At 40.3% G+C, this 20,560-nt stretch overlaps 3 protein-coding genes across 7 annotated transcripts in view; 1 reads left to right on the top strand and 2 right to left on the bottom strand.

Annotated features, from left to right (window-relative positions):
- The first annotated feature begins 253 nt into the window (after window positions 1-253).
- Window positions 254-1,814, top strand: LOC106649601 (tRNA-splicing endonuclease subunit Sen15-like). Its single transcript, XM_014367070.2, has 4 exons — window positions 254-562; window positions 649-730; window positions 813-984; window positions 1,049-1,814. Exons 1-4 carry the CDS (start codon window positions 539-541, stop codon window positions 1,413-1,415), a joined length of 645 nt encoding a protein of 214 aa, XP_014222556.1. The 5' UTR covers window positions 254-538; the 3' UTR covers window positions 1,416-1,814.
- Window positions 1,815-3,468: 1,654 nt separating this feature from the next.
- LOC106649668 (serine/threonine-protein kinase N) overlaps window positions 3,469-20,560 on the bottom strand; it is a 34,072-nt gene continuing 16,980 nt past the window's right edge. For 2 of the 5 annotated variants that reach the window (XM_023457601.1, XM_023457600.1), the window contains exons 4-16: window positions 16,138-16,244; window positions 14,497-14,907; window positions 8,671-8,931; window positions 8,442-8,595; window positions 7,731-8,219; window positions 7,366-7,652; window positions 6,624-6,821; window positions 5,543-5,869; window positions 5,309-5,460; window positions 5,010-5,229; window positions 4,838-4,945; window positions 4,611-4,751; window positions 3,469-4,201 (exon numbers count right to left, since the gene is read on the bottom strand). In XM_023457601.1, the coding sequence (XP_023313369.1) occupies window positions 4,058-4,201; window positions 4,611-4,751; window positions 4,838-4,945; window positions 5,010-5,229; window positions 5,309-5,460; window positions 5,543-5,869; window positions 6,624-6,821; window positions 7,366-7,652; window positions 7,731-8,219; window positions 8,442-8,595; window positions 8,671-8,931; window positions 14,497-14,907; window positions 16,138-16,244 (2,999 nt within the window). In that variant the 3' untranslated portion in view covers window positions 3,469-4,057. The remainder of the gene's footprint in view (window positions 4,202-4,610; window positions 4,752-4,837; window positions 4,946-5,009; window positions 5,230-5,308; window positions 5,461-5,542; window positions 5,870-6,623; window positions 6,822-7,365; window positions 7,653-7,730; window positions 8,220-8,441; window positions 8,596-8,670; window positions 8,932-14,496; window positions 14,908-16,137; window positions 16,245-20,560) is intronic. The other 3 variants (XM_014367204.2, XM_014367203.2, XM_023457602.1) reach the window with 2 other exon arrangements.
- Window positions 8,940-11,975, bottom strand: LOC106649670. Its single transcript, XM_014367206.2, has 2 exons — window positions 10,838-11,975; window positions 8,940-10,770 (listed from the first exon to the last, which is right to left on the bottom strand). The coding sequence occupies exons 1-2, from the start codon at window positions 11,849-11,851 to the stop codon at window positions 9,478-9,480; spliced, it is 2,307 nt and encodes a 768-aa protein (XP_014222692.1). The 5' UTR covers window positions 11,852-11,975; the 3' UTR covers window positions 8,940-9,477.

Raw genomic sequence — 20,560 nt, 5'->3', positions numbered from 1 at the left:
ATCAGAAATTGGATGAGCTATTTTACCGAGTAGCTCTCAGTATATTCAACCACGGAAAGAGTCATAAATCGTATAAAAAATTGCATAAAAATTAATAAGTTCAACCATAAATTTTTCCTTGAAAATATAATATTTAATTTTGAGAAGTGCAAAAAATGTCATTGCCTCAAAATTGTACTCTTATTACTATTTATTTGAGTAATAGTTTCCGGTTGTTTGATAATACAGGGTGATGATGTTTTAGCAGGTTTACCCTAGCTTTACGAATTTAAAAAGTTTGTTGCTTTCTTTGTCATCAGTGGAGAGTTGAAAATTTGCGCCTTCGCGAAAATTTTTTTGTCACTATAGTGAACAGTATAGGCTATAGATAAGTAACACGACCTGAATTCTCGGCTACATTACAATATAAATTGCATGCTGCACTCTATACTGACTACTGACCACCACTTGACTCATAACATAACCTCTACTCTGCATATTTTTTTTGTTTTGAAAATATAGTTTCTCTAGTTTGTTACAAAAACGAAGAACATTCAAGATGTGGGATATTTGTCATCCAGCTGTAAGTAGAGAGATTAGAATTAATTTCATTTTCCTCATGATCTTCATAACGTGGCATTGCCTTCATATAATTTTATTTATGTAAAGTACTACAATATGAGCCAGCTAGGATGCAACGATCAGGAAAAGTTACAGCTAGCATTTTATGTTTACATGGAACTATGTGAAGGTGATGTAACTTTTAATAAATTTTGAAGTGTTTGATAAACAATGAAAAGCCGAATTAACATCTCTTAACTTTTTTATTTTAGTTAAGTGTTATTGGGATGTTCATTACAATTATTGCAAGGAGCTTGAAATTTTTTATTTGGAAGCAAAAAGAAAAAAGAATGAAGAACCAGGTATATTTATACCTTGGCCAGCCTGCAGTTATTTATCGTTAGATCTGATAAGTAATATTCAACGAGAATTAAAAACTGATAAGTAAGAAAAATATATAAGTGTTTCATATTTTTACCTTTCAATACAATTGACACTTGTGTTTTAGAATCACGTTTGCTTTCAAAGCTGGTATGGTGGAGTCTTCGTATTACAGCATAAATTCAGGATTAGTGAAACCCATGGATTTGGAACAGTCCAAAATACTCAATGATAAAAAGATACAAAAACATAAACAAGTAAAAGAAATAGAAAGAAATACTTCTAATTTGTACAAAAGAGCATTGAGTTTACAAAATGATCAGTGTGATTCTGAGACTGCATATGACAATAGATTTAATCATGAAGGCGGATCCTACAAACGAATAAGACTTGATAATTTAAATGAATCGGAAGTAATTGAAATAAATATAGACGGAAGCACTGAAAACGTTGAACCTAAAACCAATGAAAGTACAAATAATATAAGTCGATAACATAATTGTAAGTGTTAATGTTTACTTAAACATTATATTATTCATAAAAGTGAATGTACATTCTAAAGAGTCAGATTCTGGTTCATTCAAATTATTTTAATTAAGGAAATATTTGATAGCAGACAGTGTTGTATATATATATATATAAAAAATAAGGCTCCTCAGTGATAAGAAATATATTATATCTGAACATTATAAAATACAAGTTTATTGCTCTTTATTGTTTGAGATTTTTTATTGAATATATGAGTTAAAGATCCAGCACAAATAATTACTTTTTTATTATTTATTACAATTAATAGTTGTAAGCTGCCGTTTGTCTATACAAATACAAAAATGTAATTCTTTAAAGAAAAAAAACATTGAATCACAATAAAAGTTTCATTTGTGTATATAACATATTTATTGCGAGTTTGAGGCACATATAATATTCATCAAGAATACAATTTATAAACATTTAACAAATACCTTGTTAATGAAAAATATCATTTTTAATATCTTAACTAATACAGAGTAAAATCAATTTTATTGATATGAACAAAAAAATGTATGAAATCGAAAATTATTTTTCAATATTTAAAAAAACACGGTACTATCTACAAAATGACGCAATAATTGATTTATATACATTAGTTAATCATATTTTTAAGGTTGATTAGTTAGAATAACATTTTCAGTTTTTATATTGAATTTATTGCAGACTTGTTAAACAATTCGAAGTAAAAAACTAATTTCGCAATTGAAAAAGAAATGGCAAGTATAAAATCTTAGGCAGTCATGAAAAGTTTCGAGAATTCGTATTCAGTTCTCGGAAAGCTCACAAATTTCACAAATTATTTTTAGACTAATAGTTTTAAAATATTTATTTTGCAGGCACAATATTTGTTGTAAATCAACAATAACCGCTAAAATGCATTCTCCATTCATAAATTCAAACCTTTTCATTCATCTTACCCGAATTTACGAATTAGCGCTTATGAAGTAAAGCAAATATAGTAGAAAGTAACGGTGTTAGTATATTCTAAAAGACTTTAATTTCACGTATAAACGTTTCATTTGATTTATTTTGTAATTCATAATTAAATATAAGATGAATTTTATTATATGACAGATAGGTTCATAAAAAGTGTAAATATGTATCAAATCACATAAATGATCCAATACACGTATAAGGCAATCTAAGTTTCAAAATTAGCTCGAAACTATCACAAATATTTACGGTGTTTCCGTAAATCATCCTTACTTCAATCGTACATGAGTAATTTAAACTAATTAGTTTTATAGAATAGCATTTTGAAGTTTCAATGATTTCCCAATTAAATTTATATTATATTTTTTTTATTTTTCATTAATTAGCTCATGATATGCTTGGTAATCTTTTTTTTTTCTTTGAAAACCGTTTCTCTTACAACTATTTTACATATATTTACATTTCTATAGTAAAAAATAAATGTATAATTACAATTTCGTTCACAATACGTAAGCTAAAATATTTAATATTGAATCTGAAATTGTGAACTTTGTTAAAACCTTACGCGAAACGTTGTTAGTGTTGAAGCGAATTATAATAGAGATAAGAGTTATGATATTGATGATAATAATCATAATAGGATTAATAATGATAATTTCGATAATATTAATAATATTAATAATAATGATAATAATTATAATAATAATAAAATATTGATAAAATTACATTTTCCTCACAACAAGAGCTCTACACTATTTTTTTAACTCGACTTCTTGTTTAAACAATTATCACAAGAGCACGAGTGCACTATTTATCAGTTACGTACAGTTCTATGTAAAAAATCCTTTGATGTTCTGCTTTTAATTATCAAATGATTCTATACAATTTTCTAATCCATTTTTTTATTGCAAAAATTATTTTGTTATTAGTTTTATACGTAAAAATTTTTAGCATAAAAAATAACACTTTGTTCTTTCATAAATATATTAGTATTTTCAGGTTTCTTTCCAGGATAAAATTCTTTTTCAAGATTCAAATTCATTTTAAACTTTCAACATTTAGTTAAAGAAAATTCGAATGAACTGACTTGATCATTCAGTAATATTTACTGTATATTCTTCCGACCAAATCTACATAAATATACAAATCAACTTATTTATACATGAAAAGTAAAAGGTTTGATTCTGACAAAAATTAGACGACTTACATGTTTTATGTTAACGTTTAACACTTTTTTCATGACAATGTATTTATACCATTGTTTAAATTTTAAAATCAGGAGTTTCAGCGGATTCTCGTCAATGAGCTTATGAAATTAATTTTAAACCTTTTTCCTGAGCTATTATCACTTCGTTTAATTAAAAACACGTTGAATTGTGAGTGTGCGGGACACAAATTGATAGTAAAAATTATTAAATTGTAACATAAAATAAAAAAAAATATATAAAAACTATACAGATACTCTATGAACAAACTTTTAGTATGGACTTTGTCGTCCAGTTACACTGACAATGTTTGAAACATGCGTGTAATGTGTAATAATTACATTTTGATAGAAAATTAGCTGCGCTTGATATCGAAGCTCACGATTGATTTCATTTACGTTGGAACTTTGTCGGAACGTCTAATAGTTCGCAGGAACGTCTAGTAGTTCGTTCCTTCTAGCTCGGGGTTAGCACCAGTCTGCCATATAAGTAAAATCTTTGAACAAGGCTTGCTCAGCTTCGCTCAACGGTCGAGGATCTTTCGGTGGAGTTAAATGAGGTTTCTCAGAAGTAAATTCTTCATCAAAGTTACTAACGTCTTCGGCAGAGTTCTGAAAAATTAAAATTACTGTTAAATTTGACTCTTAACAATGGAAATTTATTTTAGTGAATGTTCGTTATCTGTAATGATTATGAAAGTTTTTAGGAGGATTTATTATTTATACTTTTTTTCAAGAAATTTTTTTAGAAATAAACGATATTTGTAGATGTTAATCAATCATTATGTAAAATTTAATGAATTATTAGGTAAGTTTTTTAAAGAACGATCGTGTAATATGCATGATTTTAATTCCGATAAAATCTTTTCTTACGATTTTGCCAGAACATCGACGTTTTTTAGCCTGTTAAGATGACAATATCATCAATTATTCTTTTTAACTAATCACAGAATTACGAACAATTCCAAATTTTTATGTTAAAAAAAAGTAAAACGTAAGAAAAAGTAACGCAAATACTTACAATAACAGGAAGGAAAGGAGGTTTCACTCGTCTTAGAAGCAAATCGTCCCATGCTATGTGCCGGAAGAAAGATTGTTTTTTAACATCTTCGGCATCGCGTTCACTGCTACCCAAACGTCTTTCAGGATTTTTTCTTAGCAGCTGTAAATCACAAATTATCCATATTACATTATAGATGCTGTCCTCGAGAAAAGTAACACGCAACAGCTTTTTTCATGTTTACTTACTCTTCTCATGATAGCAATAGCTTCAAGTGACAGGAATCGAGGATAGCGAACCTCATCATTAACGATGGAGTCGAAGACTTCTTCTTCATCATCACCCGGAAACGGAGACTAAACAATACAATATTTTAGAAAGAAAACAAAAAGAAAGTCAGAAAGTTAACAGCATACTCACCTCTCCAACAAGCATCTCGAAAATAAGCACTCCAAGACCCCACCAATCAACAGCCCGCGAGTATGAAGTCTCAGTAAGTACCTCAGGAGCGAGGAACTCGGGTGTTCCACAGAATGTACCTGTGCGATCACCGAAGCCCATTCCCTCTTTGCACAAACCGAAATCAGCAATTTTCACGTAACCTTCGGTGTCCAGGAGTAAATTATCTAATTTCAAATCTCTGTAAAATAATAAAAAAATAGTAAATTATTCAAGTTTTTGATGCAAAATGATTTACAAATTTATTTTATATAATTTACCTGTATATGATGCGACTTTCGTGGAGGTATTGCAACCCCAAGACAACGCAGGCCGAATAAAATACAGCTCGAGGCTCGCCGAATACGTCAGCGTGAATGTGCATCATGAGATCACCACCGCCAGCGTATTCCATCACAAAACAAACATGCGCCTGCAAATAAGCGAGTTGTTAAAAATTTATTTCATTGTTTGCTGTGTACGAAATAATGGGAAATTAATCTCTTAAAACTTACGTCGGTCTGGAAGCAGGCGAACAAATTGACCAAAAATGGATGCCTCGTAGCATTGGCTACCTCGAATATTCTCTTCTCTGAGAGCAACGACTCCACTTCATCTCGGGCGATGATGTCTCCCTTCTTCAGCGCCTTGATGGCGAAGTACTCGCCCGTGTTGCGATACTGTGAAAGTATCACTTTACCGAAATGCCCGCGGCCCAGAACAGACAAGAGTCTGAAATTTTCCAAGCCCATGCCCGTATTGAACTGGGATTGGCGACGAGATTCGTACGCGCTGTCTCTGAACGGCAGCGGTCTCGATGGCGCTGGCAATTCATAAGCGATCTGTTGCGAAAGAAGATAATCAAAACATTTTTCTAACTTTTGACGAGATAGACAAACACATTTTATTTGTTAAATTACGATCTCAATGATAAATAATTGTTAATAACAAACACGTTCAATATTTTTTCATGTACGAGTTTTATGTTTACATCAAACAGTTGGAGAAATGACAAAGAGATAGTAATCAAGAAAATATTTGATACAAGATCATATTTTTTTTGTGTGATAAAATAAATGTATATTATAGAAGCATTGATTTAACTTTAAATCAATTGGACTATGCTTAATTCAGCGTTTAATGAATAACTAAAAACACTGAGCTCTAACAAAATCTTTCGATAAACTAAGAAACTGTAAGTTGTACGTACACACTTTTTAGAATGAAACTCTATTACGGCAAGTTTTAAAAAAAATATTATTATTCGAGTTTTCAAAAGTCTTATGTCGTTATTAATTAGATCTTCTCATTTTAATTAGATAATAAAGAGATACCAGCAAAGAGATTTAGTGAGTTTATCTGTTAGTGGAAGAACTATTAAATACAAAACAAGCACACCTGAAGCATCATTATTTTATACATTACGAAAGCAAGAAAAAATCCACACCCTAACAACAGCTACAAATCAACGAATTTAGATTTATGATCGAGAGATTTTCAACAACGAACATCTCTTGAATGAACGAAAGAAAAAAAACAAGAGCAAAAAACTTCAAAAGCCATGCTGTGCCACATCTTAGTGCCAATCGAGGATACCTCGTCGTGCGCGAAATCAGTCTCGTCGTCGGGAAACTCGACAACTGGCTGTGGTGAAGGTGTGCGTTGTGGGTGAGACGCGTAACACGATGGCCGCGCGACGGGAGCGTACACCGCGGCCGGTGGCTCCGTAGCAATGGCTCTCAAAATTGCACCTCTGTCTTCTCTCGGACGGAAGTCGAAATCGCGGTAGTAGTTCTGTAATTCCGTAGAGGTAGCATTGATTCTCACTTTTCTTTTACTGTTCGATTTGATATAATCGCGATGTTTGAGGCATTTCTATCTTTCCCGAAAATTTTTTATCTATGGTATTTGATCTCGTTGATGTTTCGTTAAAATTAATCATAGAAAAGTAGTCACAAATCTACCCGAGTCTGTTAATTAAATATTTTATTAGCTATTCATTTACTTGTACTTGAAGCACCATTTTACTTAATATCCACTGTTAAATTAATTTTTTTTTTTCGTTTTAAGCCAGATTATTATTATTTTATGTTCCAAATATTGTTACTTTTAATTTAAAGTTCCCATTACCGTTATTATTTGATTCCTCTTGAATAAATAACAATTATTTGTACTATTTTATAAAGTGGTTTTGCTCAATTTTTAATGTGCATAAATACTGACAAGTGCAGATTGTGTAATTCAGCCTAAGGTATACTGTGAACGTTTTTTTTTTCAAAATTTCTTATTCTAGCCCTAAGCACTTCTACTATGATCAATCACCAAAATCGTCACTTACATTTCGTGCGTTATCATCGAGGATTTTGGCCGTTGGTGGTGGGGGAGCTGGTACGGATGGCTTCTTTGCCACCGGTGGAGGTGGTGGTGGATGGTCTGGTGGATGAGGTAGTGGCGAACTCGTTGACGTGTGAAGATGCAAACTACCGTGACTACCACTTGGTGTGACTGAAACGCCAAGTGGTCTCGCGCCACCCAAGCCACTCTTGTCGGGATTGGGCACTTCACCGAGTGTTTCATTTTTATCTTCGATTGACGTATCGAAATTTAGTTGCGTTGGTTGCACACCTGATAAAAATGATTCACATAAGCCTCCGGGAATTACCTCAAAAATAGGCAGCTACAGTTAAAGTAAAAATGGCTTACTCAATGATTTACTCGACGGTGGGCTTTCGGAATTCCTGTTGTTGTTGTTATTATTGTGATGATGATTGTTACTGTGATTCAACGACGGCGCCGATCGCTTTAACAATCTACCCCATGTAGCGACGTTGATGTTCATTTGATTGGCTCTGGGGAAATTCTTCACCTGTTGCTTGAAAATCTTTCTCTGTCTCTGCAGTCTCGGTCTGCGCGATATCATTGGATTGAGGAACTTGATTTCAGCGAACAGCAAACCCTGAGGTTCGAGTTGTAGCGCCATTCCGTGTCGAACGTCGTCGATGAACTCCTCGAGACGCAAAAATTTTACAGCGCATAACGAGCGCCAATCTTTCCAATAAATGCTGATCTCGAGCTCACGCGATTTATCTAGATCGATTCGGAATCTCTGATCCCAAGCTTGCTGAGAGCACGGACGCCAATTTGTTTGCCCAACCAGTACGTTGTCGAGCTTGATTTTTGCCATAATATCGTCTGCAAAGTGAAACAAATGGTTACTTAAAGCACAGAAAAATAACGAATGTTCGTTAACGTATCATTATGAGGTGAGTGTCAAATGGTTCACCGAGCAAAGGAATTTTAATTAACGCAAATACTTCCTAGTCATTAACACCGGAGCAGTTACATTAATTTTCGCTACTCTTTGCTTTGAACCTCTTAAAGAGTCTAAATGAGCATGTTGAGAAACAAACTTACTACTCGTTTCATCTTTGACACTGTAAGATTTACTTGAGCTACGGCCGGTAACGCCTTTTTTGACTAAACTTCGTATGTCTGGACTCGCTGAATGATCGCGCTTCGTACGCCCAGGAACTTCTTCCGCTAAATCTTGACATCCCATTAGTCTGACCTGCGATTCGTATGGTCATGTTAATATTTTAATCCATTACTATATTTAAAACATCAAATGAAACTAGAATCATACCTCTAACTGCCCAGTAACACAAGCAGTTCTCGAAATCGGTGCGGGTACTACTGATCTATCTTGAATTTCTCCTTTAAATGGATTATCATTTTTATAAGATGTGTAGGTGACGGTAGCCGGACTGGATGATTGAACTTTTTGCAATTCTCCCTTTAATTGAATTGCAAATTCATTATCCGGTGGCAGCTCCTGTCTGCGCCTCTCCAATGATAGCCTCAGTAGGTCCAGCTTCCGGCTTGATTCGGTCAAACTTTCTTGGGCCTGTAGTTTTTCAAGATAATATTAACAAATTTAGCATTTATCAATTGTTTAATCAAAGAAATTGTCAAGAGATATGATGTCAATCGTATTGCATAGAAATAGTTGAATAGGATAGAAAATAACTTAATATTTCAAGCGCTGAAATTTTATTATTATTAAAATATTTATAATATCCAAAAATATTCGTATTGTAGTATTATTTTAATGAATACGTCTACACATTATTTCTTTCAGCTGACCAAATTCCCAGTTTTTAAAATTGTTAATATCCAAGTATTAAAAATGCCACTCACATATTATTATTAAACATCAAGAAAAATACATACATTTTCTCGAAGTGTGCAAGTGAACTTGCGTCGATAAATTTCAATTATTTTGTTATACAGAAATTATTTATAAACATCATTCGGTGTCGGTATTTCTAAGCTTACGGCGAGTTTCGAGCTCGGAATTTTTTTTTGTACACTTTCACAACACCGCATCACACGCACATATATCCCCTCCGGCACATTCTCGAAAGATGACAATTTTTAAGTTGGCGTATCTTTAGCTCGACGTTCTCGAGCACCTTCGAGAGTCGAGTATGTCGAGGGAGCGCGACCTTTTTCTGGACGACTCCTCGAAGTATCGTCGACAGTGCTCGCATGAGCAGACGGGATTTTTTGCGGGGCCTACGTGATGTCCGGGCTTTCTCAAGGTATTGATAACTCGGCCGAAAACCGAGGCTTTGATTATGTGATCGGTCTTTTCACCCTGCGGTGTGGTGAACGGCGACGTGACTCTCGATTGCAATTTCGATGGAGGTGGCGAAGGACTCGTCGAACCGAACGGGCCAATCCTGTCCTTCAGTGCAGCCATTTTAGTTTCTTTTATGCTCTCGATATAGGGTTCTGGATTTTCGGACGTCGTCGTTACGATGCCAGTAACTCCAGGTAATTCTTGTATCATCAGTTTGCCGTGTACCACGCTGGAATTGTCCTCGCTCGAGACAAAACTCCAGCCAACTTCAGAATCGGATGCATCGTCGTCGTCGTCGTCGTCATCGTCGTCGCTCGTTTCAGAAGACCACTCGGTCGTCGAATTTTTTCCCGTGCATTCCTTGATCCTCTGATTACTCAGTCGATTATTAGCCAAAGCTTTCCTAGCCCAGAGTATCTGATCGAGTCGTCGGATTCGCTCGCGATCCAGTGAGTCGTCGTACTCGAAACTGTCGCACTGAGTGATGCTGGCCTTGCTGCCCAGCAGCGACTCCATGTCCGAGATCGTCGTGTCCTTCCAGGAGGTCATCGAGGCCGTTTCCTCGGCTATGCGCACGCTCGAGGAGGCCGCGGACAAGCCGATCGACGACTCGAAGTCGCGTATCCGGCTGTAAGAGCTGAACTGCGACGGATAGAGAGAGCTGAGCAGATCGTCGCTGCTCTCGTAGCCCTTGGAGCTGGCGAGCGAGGGCATGCGCAGGGGCGCGTGCTTGAAGCTCTCGCATCGGCGCTCGGTGGCGCGCTTCAGGAATGCATTCTCGTCTTGGAAACCGCGCGGCAGTAAGGAGTCGTCCGTCACCGTCCTGTGGACTATTCTCACGTCGGGATTCTCAAAGACGGTGGGTGAAATTTGGCTGGTGTCGTCGGACTCGCTGTCGGACGTCGAATCGTCGTCGTCGTCGTCATCTTCGGTGCCGGTGCAATAAACGTCGATGTGCACCGTGCGCTTTCTCTTCTCGCTATTGTCGTCTTTGGATTTCGTCGTATCCGTCGTGGCGGTACTGGACGAGTCGGATTTGTTCGAGGCTGCTTCCGGTCCGGGTGTAGGACTTCTCGCTGGCTTTCTCGTGTGCTTTCCAAACTGCAACGCATCGTCGATTACATTTTCAGGAAAAAATAAACGAATAATGTTCAAAAAAAATTCTTACGGCTTTTTTCTGTAGCTCCTCTTTGCCAGAACCAGACACACTGCCGGACCTTCTTCTCCGAATCTTTCTTCTCGCCATTACCGGTGAATTTTTCGCTTCGATATCGGTCGTTTGTGTAACAGCATCGGCTTTGTTGCTGCTCGCCTCCGCCGCAGGCTGGCACGTCGTCCTCGTTGCCGTCGCCGTCGTCGTCATCGTCGTGGGAGAAGGTGTTTTCTCTTTTAATTTGGTGCAAAAGTGCGCGGCGAACGGCTTGTTGCCGGCCGCAGCTTCGGCGCAATCGGCGCACACGTCGGGCACCGCGTTGAACTTGCAGCACGGCTTCGCCACCGCTTGTTTGTACGTGCTCCAAGGTCTCGGATAGGGAATTCTGCTCGTTGGCACAGCTTTGCAGGGTCCCCCGACGCCGCCGTTGGGACTCGTCGTTGCCGTAGGTGCTAGGACAATACTGTAGGTACTGGTGCAACGTTTGTCGTTCATGTCCGTGAATCGAGGATTTCCGCATCGATACAAACTGCCGGATTTTTCGTCGTCGGTCGCCAGCTGCAACGTCTGCTCGTGTTGCATCATGTGCGTGTAGCATCCACCAGACCTCCTACTCGAGAACAGGCTACTGTTCGTCCTCACGGGAATGGCGGACTTCCTTGTCGGCGGCGTCGAGGTAAACAACATATTTCCTCTCTGAAAATTGCAATTGTCCGACAAGGAATCTTGGAGGAACGGCGGCGACGGCGGTGACCTTTCGGCCACGCAATCGGGCACGAAGCTGTAGGTCATCCTGACACCCGTAGCCTCGCTGCAAGGCTCGATCTTGGCGTTCTTGGTCACTCCCGTCACGGGCTTGTCGTCGTCCTCGCGATGTATGGTGAATTCGGCGCGTACCGACCAGGGCGTGCAGCTACCGTGCGACGGCGATGAAGCGGCCGCGGCGGCGTTACTATTGCTGTTGCTGCGGCTACGGCTGCGGCTACTGCTACTGCTGCTCTTTGGCAATTGGCTTCTTCGAGCGAACATTATTGTTGCAGCGATCGATCGGTGACGATGATGTGTACTTTGCAACGCCTCAATGTCATCGTCGAGCGATCTAGTTCATTCGCTCGCTGTAGATATAGATTCAGCGACACTTGTCTTTATAGCACCGAAGACGTCGTCGTCGTCGTCGTCGTTGTCATCATCCTCTTCGTCGAATCGAGCGAGCACAGATTGATCGACTTGGCATGCGCCTGTCGGTCAGTGTGCTGCTGCTGCGCTTCGCTTCTTCGTATACGTTGCATGCACGCTCGTTTCACACACGCTTTCGCGATTATCTCCAAAATAGATGGAACCGATTCGTGTCACGACGCGATTTCTTCGTGTGCGCGGGGGATCGACCAAGTCGATCAGCTGTTTCGCACGGTGGTGCAACAACACTACTAATAATTCTATGCTGCAGGGCTTAATTGTCAATGGGTCTTGTCTCCCAAGACGCGCAATCAGCTCTGCGCGTGTGATCTCGTTTGCGCGTTTATTAATTTTTGCTTTTTAGTCTGTACAAAAGTCGTCTGTGTGCGCAGCTGCAGCGACACCAAACGAAATTACGAAAACTTTCGTTAGAGGCAAATAGCGCCTTGTCGACGCCTATAATAACAATTATCCGCGTCGCTTGAGCGTATACACAGTAGCCGTGTCATAGGACGGAAACAAAAAGGGCGCACGCACACACACTTTACATAGGCACACGAGAGTAGAGAAGGCACAAAAAGAGCAACGGAGAGAGCAGCAACGTCAGGCGCGCTCCTATTACACATCTAAGCCAGCCAGGCAGATCGCGTCGTCGCAGCAGCAGCAGCAGCCGCGTCTTCTGCGGGGCTTATAATTAGCGCAACGTGTAAATTTGGAGCGACTGGTCACCTATATAACGCGCATTTCAAAGCTTTGCCCAGAATACCTGGAATAAGCTGTAGCAGTTGTACATTATACGCGCACGCAGCGCGTGCAGAAGTGTCCCTCTCTCTCTCTCTCTCAACTTTTCTACGACAGCCGCGCAAAACATACTCATAGGCGTCGTGTCGTTATCATTCACCGATGAAAATTCATCCTATGCACACGCTGCCGCTTCAGCCGAGTCGTCGCTTGTACGTGCGTGCGTGTGTGCGCGCTTTCTATGTATTTCGTGTAAACGCGTGTTGCGCATCGCGAATCAGAATACTTGTTATGCGATCGCGCACCGTTAACGTTCCTCTCGTTGTGTTTTTCTTTTTTGCCACATTTTACGCTTGGCTCTTCTCAGTAGCGGTGTGTGCAGCAGTGCAGGTGTGCATCAAGTACACGTAGGTATCGAAACACTTTGAACGAGCAGTCGTGAATTATAACTGCCGCAGCTGCTGCTGTTTCACCATGCGACGAGCTTTTTGCAGGCTCTCCTGTGTTTAGCTGACTCTTCTTCGGCTCTCTTCTACGCCCACGCGATTTCAAACATCGTTACATTACGATCTCTGGCGTGCGCTGTGGAAGTTATTTTCGAGTGGACGACTTTCGAGTCAAAATTGGAGATTTTTTCTTTGTAACGACTTCGAGTCCGAGTGACGCGAAACAAATCCTGCGTAAACAAAGCTTATTCATTTACACAAATGCACGCACCGCACGAAAACCTTGACACATCAATCTTCGACCGGTCTTTTTTTTCCTCCAATGTTTCCTCGCTCTCGTCGTGCACTTGAGAGCATGCCACACGAAATTTCAACTCTTCGATTGATTTCGCAACACAAGCAGCACACTGCACTCGGTGCTACTCGCTTCTCTCTCTCTTTCTCTCTCTTTTTCTTTCTCTTAATCGTTTAGTGCGTCGATTTCTCGACTCTTAAACGTTTCGCCTCTCGTCTTTTTCTTTCGCCGTAATAACCCAGTGCAGGCTATCTTGCATTCTGCGGATAAACTAAAAGATGCGGACTCGGGCGAAAAGCCGAGGCATGGAAAACAGAAACGAAAGCAGATGTATATATAGACCCGCTTGAAACCGAGTTATTTTGAGAGAGAGAGAGAGAGAGAGAGTGAGAGAGAAAGAGAGCGCGAAGTATAGAGAAAGAGAGAGAAATTGAAAAAGAATGCGAAACAAATTTGTTGGCCGAAGATCTGGATCAAAGAATATTTTAAAAAGCCATTCGGCTGGTGCAAAAAGAGAGAGAGAGAAAGAGAGAGAAACAAGTAACTCATTCAATCAGGGCGATGATTTATCATAAATAAGTCGTGAATCATTATGGATGGATACATAAATGTTGCACACAGTGACGAGAAAAAAAACAATCTATAAAATTAGCCACCTCGATCGCTCGAGCAAACCGAGAGGAAACAGGGAAAGTTGCAAGCAACAAAGCGACAAAAAATTCAACAACTTCTATTATACCGGATACACTATTTTTCTCTCTACTGTCTCTCTTGGGTTCTGCATGTCGCCTATGCACACACATACAAATACGCGTATGCTTAATTGAAAGTACACAGAACTCGAGTACACGCTCGTATATATACGAGTTTTTCTCGTTGTTTCGGAAAGCCGGTTTTCCGTTATCTTTCGCTCCTACCAACATTTTCTCGGTTAAAAAAAAACCAATGTTTATTCATATAATCTCAAATGTCGCGCATTCGTATACAAAACTTTGGACAATACGATGAATTTGTACCTTTTGTATTTGTAACAAGCTCACCTCGGATAGAGCTTTTTTGTCGGAAACCTTGGAGCTCTGTAGCAGGCGTATGACATTTTTGGCGCCCTCGCTGACGGCCGCCTCGATCCTCAGCCTGTGTCGGAGCTCCTGGATTCGCTCCTCGAGCGCCAGCTCCAGGCTCGCGTCGCTGTGGTCCCTGTGGCCGCCGCCGGCCGCGTCACCGTTCTGTGCCGGCGCGTCCTCGCGGCGCGCCGCCCTCGCCAGCTGCTGCTCGCGCGCCTGCTTCTGCTTCATGATGCACATGCGCAGAAATTCGATCTTCGCGCGCGAATCGTCGAGCATCTGCTGGGCCTCTTGGAGCATCTTCTTGTCCTTGTGGCCCGCGCTCGTCATGCTCTGGATCAAGTTTTCCGCGCCCTGCTTCACCTGCAATCACAAAAATTGATAAGTTAACGAGTCACGAATTGAGCAGAGACAAGCAATCGATATTTGCAAAGTTTTGACGTTGTAAAGCTTCGGCTGCATAAGCTTATTTCAACAATATGCTTTGAACAATAATTGCCAACTTTTGCTGTACTTGCAAGGTCACATTTAAATTTGAAGAAATAATTATGAAGGAACTAAGCAACTAATGGTGAAAACATTGTAGAATATTTTGATAGCGAGCAATGATTTATTATAAAAATTAATTGAATCAATCGTTCAACAATATGTTTATTTATCAAAGTATCAAAAAACGAACCCTTTGCCACATTCTTTTTGCCATGACTATTGCGCAAGAAAACTTTTCGCACTCGAAACCCCCACTAATGTATGAAAAAAATGAAACCAAAAAACAACTAATCAACACACGTTGCCCAGACACAACAGATCGACGCGGCGCAGTTGTCCCTCGCACGGGCTGATTCGCTCTGCGAGGGCAGCAGCGGGAGACACGACTCTGAAAGCCAAGTGCGCGTCCAATAATACCGCTAAACTGATTACACAGAGAGAGACACAACACAAACGAATGACCCTCGATCGCTACTACAACAACGACGAGCTTGAGCCACACATGCTCGAGTAATTTCACGCGAGAGGGATATCTTTTTGCGGCTCTCGTCGCGTTTATTACATAGATTGCCCGCAGCTCTAATGATACTTCGCCATCGGAGGTTTAATATGCGTGAAGCGATAAATATAGACCGGGAGCCGGAGCGATTGATTCGGTAAAGACACCTTCCCAATAATTATATCGCGGTATTATTAACACTCCTCCGAGCCTGAACTTGACAATTGAGAGCTCGCTTGAAAACGCAAATTATTGAAAGGAAATTATTTATTCATTGAATAAGCAAGTTCGTATTAATAATAATTTTTTGCAAGGTTAAAAAGTACACAAAGCGCCGGGGTCTTTTTTTTAATCACAAATTGATCAATAGCGTGCCTTTATTTGCACGAATTCACTCGTCGTTAAATATCGCACACTGATTTGAAAGCTTTTTAATGGAACATCCTCGATTAATTACTTCTTTCTTTCCGCAAAGCAAACTCGTGAAGGGCGAAGCTAAGGGTAAACACGTGTTGTTGCGTCAGCTGTGACACCTAATCCCGATAAAAAGTTAATTCACAAAATGATAATGAAAGGAGGAAAAAATACGACGCATATTTACGAACCTTTTGTTCGATATTGAGCTGCTTTTCCAAGGTGACCAGTCGGAAATCTTTTTCGACGTCCTCCTTGACGGCTTCGTCGGCACTGGCTTGCGGCGACTGTGCCTGATCTGTAACAAATTCCGGGATGAAAATTTTTAGCATATATTTTTCTTTCAATTTTTTTTTTTCGTACCACGTCGAGGAACGTCACTCCACGTATTAGAAATTTATAGAAACACATGGTATTTTCGAGTTTCCGCTATATACGCACGCTAAGAAGCCAAAGCGTATAATCAGAGTATATATACACGCGTATCTAGCTCGTCCCATTACTTTGTAAGCAAGTTTTATAAGTAGTCGCGACGCAGCACAATGTCCCGTTTCCCTCATTTTTGCGCTAATATTCAAGCGACGACGACGACGATAATGGATACGATCGTGGGAAATGCTCCACCTAAAAATCTGCGTTACAAACGCGTAAGAAAGCATTGCGCGTATACGGGCTGACAGGCGAGTTATGCTTGAAATGCACGACAACTCGTTACAGACGCGAGCACGTGAGAATAACTCGACCGATCGACAATGAATTGTAATTAACTCTACCTTTATGAATTAACGTCAATTGGGTGGGAGCGAGCAGGTCGCGATTCGAGTGATTTATGGAAACACTTCGATCGAGTAATTTTCTTGATAAGGCGACCATCTGTGTCGATGCGAAGCAGTACATTTGGCGGGGGTTGATTCCCATATTTTAGTAATTAGAAATAGAGCGAGCAGACTTTTGCGGTAAAATGATTACTTTTACCGTCTGCTATATCATCGACGACTTTTTATTTCGATCGAAAAAGATAAATTGGCTCAAATATCAAGGTTTTTCAAGCGGCATACGATAATCTGTTAGCGAAAAAGCACGCGCGCTCTATCACGCATCCTCTCTCGCAGATTTATGCGCAAATAGAAAATCGAAGGAAAAAAGAGAAAGTGAAATCTCGAGAAATCGTCCAACTTATCGGTCGTAGCCGCCGCGGCTGCTGCTCGCAAATATAAGTAAATCGTGAGCGAGAGAGAGAGAGACTGCGGTACGCCGCTTTTACGTATTAGATATACGCCAAGCAAGAAAATGCGTTTTTCATCGATTGTGGTTAATAAAGCTTGACCTTTCGATTAGCACAAACGTGAACCTTGTTCGATTCTCGTTTTTCAATAGCAACGTAATCAATTGTATATGTACGGCTCGGAGGAGAGTCATTGCACTTTGATGAATCAATAATTAGGTCGAAACCGACTGCGGCTGCTGAGCTTTCGCGCGCGCACGCGTGGCGTAGCGAGTCTGCAGCATGCGTCATTTCGCCAGATACGACGTTGCCTCTTCAGCAAATAATCATTCGATCGATAAGGCTCGCGGAGGAAGTATTACGCGACGCTCGATTGTGTAATTCATGGTTTCTAAAATCATTCACTCCGTTCGTTTACCGCGACGCAGCGCACGCTTGTACGAATTCGCGGAGCTTCGGTTTTTCTTCTCGGGAGTAAAAGGGTAACACACACACAATTTGATTAGCTAGCTAGCTAGCTAGCTCGCTCGCTCGCTGCGGAGGAAGAGGATCGAGAGCCGCGCTAAAATGTACCGTTGGCGCATGTGCACCTTACACGTATTGTACATCGTATGCATGTTTATATTATAAAGCTCATCGTGGTCACGCACTAGGCTAAAAGCAATTACATCGTTTTCTTATCCACGTGCGCGCAATGCTCGCTACGCTCATATATACACATTTTGTAACGAGGGGCCTTGTATACATCTCTATATGAAGCCACATTGTAAGTTTCCAACAGACTGAGCGCTCGCGATTTACTAGCGGTACATTATGCCGAGATAGCATGATTCGCAAAGTTGGGTACTGTCATAAATTGAGGTAATTTTTTTTTTTCATTTTTACATCGCAGAGAGACGACGACGACGACGACGACGACTATGCGAACAATTCGTAAAATGACTGCTACGCATGTGTAACGCACGCGCAACAAAGGATCCGAAGAGAAGAATGGTACAAGCTAAAAAGTATACGAGCGCGCGAGCAATATTTAAAGGGTAGCCGGGTTATACGATCGTTCGTTTTCAGCCATGCGCGAAGGATGCGTTTCCTCGCCTCTCTCTCTCTCTCTCGTGCGTGTATCGCGCTGCAAATGAAAAAACTTATCGAATGAGAAAAAAAAACGAACGTTTCAATAAAGGATGTGTTGTATACGCGTGCCGCGCAGCCAATTCTCCCAACAGAATCGGTCGAAAAAAAAAAAACAGGAGGAAGAAAAAAAGAAACTAATCACAATGGCAGAGCCGTGTAACAAAAAAAGGCAGCAGGCTCGTTGCGATGATTTCGCGCTTGCTCATGCAGTACGGAAGTAAAGCGCGCGTGTACAGTACACCAGTATAGAGAGAGAGAGAGAGAGAGAGAGAGAGAAGAGCTAAACGCGCGACGAGAGCGAGTTCAACGACTTGGCAATATAATTACACACACACGCGTACGAGTAGTACGAGTGTGTGTATGCGGTTGCTCCATTCACACTCTTCCTCTGAAGTAATACAGAGCTTGTCGTTATCGTTGCCGGGCGCTTTTTTCTTTCTTCTTTTTTTTCCTGAGACTTCAAAGCAAAGGAGAAAAAAACGAGAGCAGATTTTTACCTCCTGTTAATGAGAGGAAAAATCATCCGCACTCGTGGTTATAATGGATACTAATGAAGTTGTGAATGAAATATCTCTTCTTTTTCCTCTCCCTCACCTCTTCGGTTACTTTTCGAGCAGTTTGCATTTTTACGTCGCAAAGTCCGCGCGCGCGTTTTATTTCCCTCGCACGCAGGCCGGGGCACACGTATTAATAGCTTTTATCGAACAATAATGATCTATACTCATAAAATAGGATTTATAATCTTGGGAATATTCCGCAGAAAGAAAATGTATACAATCATTTCCATTAAAAGCTATAAGCTGCAATTATCGCAAGCGAAATTACCTCCCTTTAAAACTTTTACAGAGATGAAAATCGTAGAAAAAGAAAAAAGGAAAAAAGAAAGAAAAACCGATCGCCGATAATGATTCGATAATATATATCGTATACTAATGAATCGCGTGTACCGAAATAGCAGCATTCTACTCGAGATGCTTCTGCTGCTACACAAGATGCACGTGAGCACGCGCGTATACACACATACATACGTACACACACTCATGATCCATTGTAGCGAAAAGAGCGGGATAATTAGAGATGATACGCGCGGATCCTCATAGAGATCGATCGACGTTTTTCATCTTCGTGGAAAGTCGTGAAAGTTGGCCTGTGTGTTGCAGCACCTGAGCATTATTTTGCGGTAGTAGACATCGACCAGCGTTTATATCTCTTTTTTCGTCGTATGCAGCTGCTCCTCTCCATTTTTATTTTTTTTTTTTATTTTTGAAATTTCTGCACTTCACGTGCGCGCGGGTGCGCTTTATCAACGCGCGAATATCTATGCGGCCGCAAAATTAATGTGGCGTTTTAACGAGTTTAATTTTAGCGCTCGCGCGCACGAGTATTTAAATATAAGTGATACACATTGCGCTTTTATAACGGAGCTTTTCTCTCATTTGAGCGCGGGGCGTCGCGAGCGCGCGCGCAACAAAATAATTCGCCTCGCGCGGCGCGGATTTTCATTAAGTCGAATTGAATGTGTATCGCACGATGTATATTGTAGACGAAGCAAGAGCAGAAAAATTAAATGCCGAGCGGCGGAGAGGCACGACGAGTGCGAGCATTCGTGGCAATAAAACGAGAGCGCGACTCTCGTAGTTCGAGCTGCAGCAGCAGAGAGCGTGGGAGGAAATAATACGAGAAATGTCAATGAGGAAGAAACTTTTCTCGGGCGCGCTTATATTACCCGCGTATATATATAAATCGAGACCATCGGTTTGCATGTGTAATTTCAGGGTTAACTCTGAAATTAACTATGACACATCTTTCGAGGTCGCCGCTGTTTTTAAAATAAAATACCGATAGTTTTATCTTCGCTCTTTTTACGCGCGCTCGCCGCCGTCGGAATTTAGAGTCCAAAAAGTTTTGTGCGCGCGCGATCCGCTGTATAACATATTTTTCTCGAGCTTAGATAGATTACTCGATCTTCGCGTATACATCGTACGGCGTTGCAAAAAAAACATACCAGAAGGTCGGAGCGATGTATTTTTTCGAATAAAATTATCGTGAACATTTGTCATAAGAGTCAAAAGTTTTATTCGAGTTTATATTTTCCTAATGTCATACGTACGAGAGATACCAGAAGCGGAGAGATTTTCATGTCATAGCGTAATTTCAACATTATTACTTCACGGCGCCACGCCACGCATAAGAGTGGCCAGTAAAATTTCATTGCACAGAGATGATGATGTAAACGCAAATTTATATGTACTTTTTCC

The sequence above is a fragment of the Trichogramma pretiosum genome, unplaced genomic scaffold (genome assembly GCF_000599845.2).
Source record: "Trichogramma pretiosum strain Unisexual culture from Peru unplaced genomic scaffold, Tpre_2.0 scaffold43, whole genome shotgun sequence".
Classification (NCBI taxonomy): domain Eukaryota; kingdom Metazoa; phylum Arthropoda; class Insecta; order Hymenoptera; family Trichogrammatidae; genus Trichogramma; species Trichogramma pretiosum.
Note: the sequence above shows the minus strand (reverse complement) of the source record. Positions and strands in the feature narration are given on the sequence as shown.

What these genes read in the sequence shown, in the direction of transcription:
- LOC106649601 (XM_014367070.2), top strand. Translation starts at nt 539, where the DNA reads ATGTGGGATATTTGTCATCCAGCT. An exon ending in GGGATATTTGTCATCCAGCT is followed by an intron (nt 563 to 648) that starts GTAAGTAGAGAG and finishes ATTTATGTAAAG; the next exon opens with TACTACAATATGAGCCAGCT. An exon ending in TTACATGGAACTATGTGAAG is followed by an intron (nt 731 to 812) that starts GTGATGTAACTT and finishes TTTTTATTTTAG; the next exon opens with TTAAGTGTTATTGGGATGTT.
- LOC106649670 (XM_014367206.2), bottom strand. Translation starts at nt 11,851, where the DNA reads ATGTTCGCTCGAAGAAGCCAATTGCCAAAGAGCAGCAGTAGCAGTAGC. An exon ending in AGGAGCTACAGAAAAAAGCC is followed by an intron (nt 10,771 to 10,837) that starts GTAAGAATTTTT and finishes GATGCGTTGCAG; the next exon opens with TTTGGAAAGCACACGAGAAA.